The following is a 5,954-nucleotide window of genomic DNA, read 5'->3' as shown; positions in this document are numbered from 1 at the left end:
CCCCCGACATGTCTTTTTGTACCTTGGCCTTCAACATGTTCTCCTTTCTTTGCTTCTGGTCTTCACTTTTGCACCTTTTAAAGTACATAATTTATGTGTTGAGGCTGTGCACAACAAACCTGTTCATTGCACTTTCTTTTAAAACATGTTGTTCAGTTGCTCACTCCATAACTTTCAACATGGAAAGTATCTTCACGGATTGTAGAAATGGCTTCAAATTAGTATACTGAGGGCCATAGAAGTAAACAATAAGGGTGTTATTAAATGTCAGTATAACAATTGTCAGATAGAGACTGCCATAGCCTTATTCTGATTGTACCATGTGAAATCGTTTACGGTTAAAATCTACGAACAAAATGTACCGCTTACGCCAATTACATTTCACTTTTAATATAGATATTTTTACACCCCATCGATACAATGTTTAGATCAACAGTACATTTCCAGCTAGGCTTACTCATCCAGCAATTTAGATCCTGCAACGTTGTAAAATAATTTGCACTTGTTATGCTGTTTTGCGATGACTTTTTGGTTGCTCTTGCTTTTTTCGCTTTGAATTCGAGCTGTCCGTTTCATATTTATTCTCCTGTGCTTTTTGCCGTCTTGACAGAGATAATGGAATTTGGAGATAAGAAAATACTGAAGTGGGTAGACTGTTGTTTGACGAAGCTGTTTCTGTGTGCCTCAGAGATAATACTAAACAGCATAATTTATCATGCCTTTTACGGACGGAAACCAGAAGAGTTCCCTGTGACCCTGGACGTAGAGATAATAAACAGTGGAAGATGTTGAACCACGTTTCGCGTACACGTGTCCAGTGTTGGTAGATGGATCAAGATATGGGTCGGGCTCTGAAATGAGGTTATGTTGAGTTCAAAAACAAGATTTCCCCCTTCAGATGGAAAGTCTAGATATGTGTGAATGTGTATTCTGGTGTTTGTCTATCTGTGCGCGTGTGTGTGAGTGCGTGCACGTTTGTGAGTGACACACATACACACACTCACTGGGACATGCACACACACTCACTGAGACACACACACACACACACACACACACTCACACACACGCACGCACACACACACACACACACACACATACAACCTTACAGGATTAGGCCGTGTAGTCGCAGAAAGCAATATTATACTTTCCTGACGAGGGCCCAATGAACGTTTTGGACAGTGTTGGTTACTGGGTCTCTAGGGAAAGTGTGTCATGAACTTAAACCCCATTGTCAGGGCTTGGAGAGAACGAGTCTTTTCTCTTAACTACAGTTTTAGCCATTGTTATCTTTTCCTTTTCCTTTTTAACCCCCCCCCCAAAAAAAAAGAAAAAAAAAAGAAAAAAGATTCAATACTAAAGGACCGTGTGAACGGGCTCATCCTTTCTTGAACCCTAATAACATTTGATTGGCTGTTAGGTTACTATCATTGTAAGCGGTGACAACGGTGATTGGATAAATGAGCAAGTGTGTGTATTCACCGCATGTAACTTAAGAAGATTCTGAAGCAGTCTTAACGGTTTTAACTGATTATTTCGGTACTTAATTAAGAAACAACCATTTACGATGTAAAAGAGTTGGGTGGGGAGGGGGGGGGGGTTAGGTTCAATCCTCCAGGCACAATCTTGTTAGTCCTGCTCTATGCCCCACCATTGCACATTAAACTCTTACAAGTCGACACATGTAGGTACTGACTAGATGCTGTATACTGATTACTTCTTGTTTTCCTAATGTGTCATAAATACCTGCTTGCCTATGCTTTAGATAGTCTGCGTGTTGTATTACATGTATATATTCATTCTTTAAAATCTAGATTAGCGTTTGTAGCTTGAAACCTGTCCTTTCATGATCAAAATGCTAACCTCGTACTTCGTATTTCAAACTTGACTTGCTGAGACACACAGAAATTAGGTCTACGACTGGTAAGAGCAACGACCCACGAAAGAAGGGCAGCGCTCGTTGCTCAAATCCACAGAGGTCGGGGTGAGGGAAGTCTCTTTGAATATCGTGTAAAACCACATGATCTACGAGACACTTTCTCGTAAAGAAAGTTTGCCAGAATTGATCCTGATATCGGTAACCTTCATGACATAATCGTACAATTAAGTTATCTCCCGTGGGCCGATTTTTTGGTTGCTGTCCTGATTGATAGCGGGTGGCTTGCGGGTGCTCTGGTGTGGTTTGCTCCTTAGTACTTATCAAACATCTGTCGTCCTTATCTCTCTTCCTTCTTTTCTTCGTAAGTTGGTATCTAGTAACACACGTAGTCTTCGGCACTTGTATGACCTAATTGTGCCGTAAAACTCTTACTAAAAGATACAATCAATTCCAAAAGTTCATTTCTTCCTCAGGCACTTACGAAGAAACCCATGGAATTGTCGCCAATAACATGTACGATCCGGTTTACAACGAGACCTTCGGGATGGGAACTACAGACCCCAAGTGGTGGAATGGGTCGGAGCCGATATGGACAACTGCCAAAAAAGCAGGCCTCAAAGTCGGTAAATATCTTTTCTGGCCTCTGAACCTTGTGGAATAATTGTTGTTTATCCATAACTGTTCCCTGGGTTATCACTCGATAGCAGTTTTGAAGGATGCACTACATGTATATGGTTGTAAGGGCAGGACCATTCGTGACCTGACCTGACCATCAATGATTTATTTATAGAGGCACCAGCCATCCATGTCCATGTGCTGTTTTAGCCTCTAAGACCAATCGTCTTAAGTTAAAGGGTGTTATACCAACACACAGATTGGAAACGCATTAGAAACAAGCACTGAAAATAAGTGAAATAATGTTTATATTTTAAACTGTCTACTCACAAAAGAACAAATGGCCAAAAAAGCGCTGAGTGAAAACTACAACAACAACAACAACAACAACAACAACAACAACAACAACAACAAACACTACTACTACTACTACTACTACTACTACTACTACTACTACTACTACTACTACTAATAATAATAATAATTTAAAAAAAATAACTTGTGCATGGCGCAAATTCCCGTTCACCAGCAAGCGTTTTAGAACAGACGGGTGGGTTGCAGTTCTCTTTCCACACTCCTGTGTCACGTACATGGTGGATTGGGCGAGGTCCTCCCGGAAACGTATGTTGAAGACGTAACCGGTGTTGACATTTCGTGAGGTTTTTTTTGTTTGGTTAGTGTTTTACGGCCCTCTCAACTGCATAGGGTCATATGAGCACGCAGGACACATTAAACATTTTCAGTTGGTAGGAAATTTGCATTTTGCCCGGGTGGCGTCCGAAGCCTACTCATATCAATTTCGGACCTCCAAGGGATCTTTAACTTGTACAACTTGCACACGGGACCTCCGAGATTTTTCGCCCTTGTCCGAGAAGGCTAGGTGTAGATCTTTCCTACCAGAAGATCAGGGGTGTGGCTGAAAGAAGGAGCCAAGAATTAGCAGTAGAAAGGCTGCAGAAAGAGTCAGGAGCCCAGAGGAGGGGGGCAAAGGAGGTGAGGGGATGAGGGCAGAAAGTGGAGACCAAAGCAGACGACAGAACATTGCTAGAGAGCCGGAAAGGAGGTGAAAGGAGACAATTTTAGAGAAAAAAAATTTCCGTCGCTATCAGAATTCGAACCCGGGACCTATAGAATGAGAGGCGAGCACCTTAACCTCTAGGCCACGAGAGGCCTCTAATTTTTTTAAAAAGTCAATAAGAACATGCCAATTGCCAAAAAGAAGCCGTTTAGCTCATGCTCTCGAGTCAGTAGCTTTTTCATGTTGTCAACGCAGACGTAAATCTTAGTTGGTGGTTGGCGCGTGCTCTGGTGTGGTTTGCTCCTTCTTTTCTATCAAACATAATAATAAATAATAATTTAAAAAAAAAAAAAAGAGAATAATAGCATTAAAAAAAAAAAAAAAAACTTTCCATGCCCCCCCCCGCACATATAGTATCATTGCTACTCTATTGATATATATATATATATAATCAATGCTTTGAATAGCACATGTCCCTGCTCTATGCGCTTTACACTATATTATTACCCTAGCAGACCATAGACCACTCAGAAACATTCTCAGCTTCCCAGGAAGCATACAGTGCAAGCAGCTGATTAAGCTCTCACACACTAACAAACTGACAAGATCTTTCACTGTCTATAGATGGATAACCGTCCACCCGATATAATAGAGGGGCAGATTTCTCCGTCCCTCGGGTGCAGTATCCGCTTTGCTAAACCAGTGGGCACAAGGCCAGAGGAGAAGCTGAGAACAGATACCACCTTTGATCTTAACCAAAAGGCCGAGAAGTGATAATGGGGTGCTCTTGCTGGGTACCCATCATTCCCACCTGGGTGAAGGGAGGAAATCTCGCGTAAGAGCTTAATGTTTCTTTATGCGCGACAAGATTATTATAAAGAAACCATCTCCTTACATGCGACGCGACGTCCAGTCGCATGCGGCTGTCGCCTGCGATCGGTCCATGAGGCTATCGAGGGTCTTGTCGTGTGTGACGGACAGGAGGTGTGACAGGTTTAGAGCCTCACCATTGGTCAAAATACCTAGCCAAGGAGTGTCGGTCGACACGCCGTGTGTGGTGTGGTGGTGGAAGTGTGTGTGTATATTATGTGTGTGTGTATGTATGTATGTGTGTGTATATGTGAGTGTGTGTGTGTACATGTGTGTGTGTGTTTGTGTGTGTGTGTGTGTGTGTGTGTGTGTGTGTGTGTGTGTGTGTGTGTGTGTGTGTGTGTGTGTGTGCGTAGAATGTTCATCTTCAATTCGACCCAATGCAAGTTTTGTAAATCTTTTCTTGTTTTGTTTTTTTAACGGACAGCAGCAGCAGCAGGAGGAGGAGGAAGAGGAGGAGGAAAATTTACGCGGGATTGGTCATGTGCGGAATAAAAAATGTCAGCGGCTCGTCGAACTCCCATCTGACGGACTTTGTACTTCGTTGTCCATCTTGACATTAAACATTTGCCACTGTCTCTCTTCTGTGAATTGCCAGGTCTAAACGTCGCGTCGCGCATAAGGACACAGTTTTGAGGCTTTTGTCGCCCGCGGCTGAAAATTTTAACGCGTCGCGCATAAATGTCTATCCCAAATACCCAATGTCGGGCCCCTGGCGTGATTTGAACACACGACCTTACGGTTGCAAGTCTGAGAGCCTAACCACTAGGACACGACAATCAATCAATCGTCCTTTCCTCCCCTTTTTTATATTAAGTTTGTTTCTCTCTTGTAACACCTCGCCTAATTTTTGGAACGTATATGACCTAATTATGTGTTGCAAGTTTCTTACTAAAACTTTTAAAAAACTCCAACAAATAAACTGCCAAAAAGAAACTGTTTAGCCTATGCTCTGGAGTCAATACCGGTATCACAGCTTCTTTTTCATATAATCGACGCAGATGTAAATCACAGTCCCGTCTCTTCCATGTCTTTCCTCATGTCAAAGGCGTCTACTTCTGGCCGGGCAGCTCCAGCCCATTCAACGGTCTTCTGCCGGATGAGTGGAGGGACTACAATGATTCAGTAGAGTACGAGCATCGGGTCCGCACAGTGGTCTCGTGGATGTCACGTGACGACTTCGACCTGGCCTTGCTTTACTTCGACGAGCCTGACCACAGTGGACATGCATTAGGACCAGATAACCCCCAGCTAGTCCCTGTCATAGAGAGAATGGACTGTATTTTGGGATTGCTGGTCTCGGAGCTTACAACAGCGGGGATCGTTGTATGTGCTACACGACTCAGGCGCTCTGTCCGCCTTCCCCGTAGCTCCCGCCTCTTCCTCTGTTTCTGTTGTTTTCTCCACATATTTTTTTCTCTAGAGATCTGAAAGCTTATCTGTGTCTGCTTCTCTATCTGTCTGTTGGTCTTGTTTACTCTTTTTGTAAGTATGTACTATGGGTTAACTTTTATTACTCTTTTTTTAAAAGTTGAAGATCAAAGAACGAGAAAAAAGGACACACAAGCTCACCCC

General features: G+C 42.9%; 1 protein-coding gene across 1 annotated transcript in view; it reads left to right on the top strand.

The window, feature by feature from the left end:
• Positions 1-5,954, top strand: part of LOC101863210 (ectonucleotide pyrophosphatase/phosphodiesterase family member 5) — a gene marked incomplete in the record, with an annotated part of 16,289 nt that overhangs the window by 4,582 nt on the left and 5,753 nt on the right. Inside the window, 2 exon segments of the mRNA XM_013086832.2 lie at positions 2,350-2,499; positions 5,428-5,705. Coding sequence (XP_012942286.1) covers positions 2,350-2,499; positions 5,428-5,705 — 428 coding nt within the window.

Source organism: Aplysia californica, unplaced genomic scaffold, assembly GCF_000002075.1.
Source record: "Aplysia californica isolate F4 #8 unplaced genomic scaffold, AplCal3.0 scaffold00510, whole genome shotgun sequence".
Lineage (NCBI taxonomy): Eukaryota > Metazoa > Mollusca > Gastropoda > Aplysiida > Aplysiidae > Aplysia > Aplysia californica.
The sequence above is the reverse complement of the archived record's forward strand: the minus strand, read 5'-3'. Positions and strand labels throughout refer to the sequence as shown.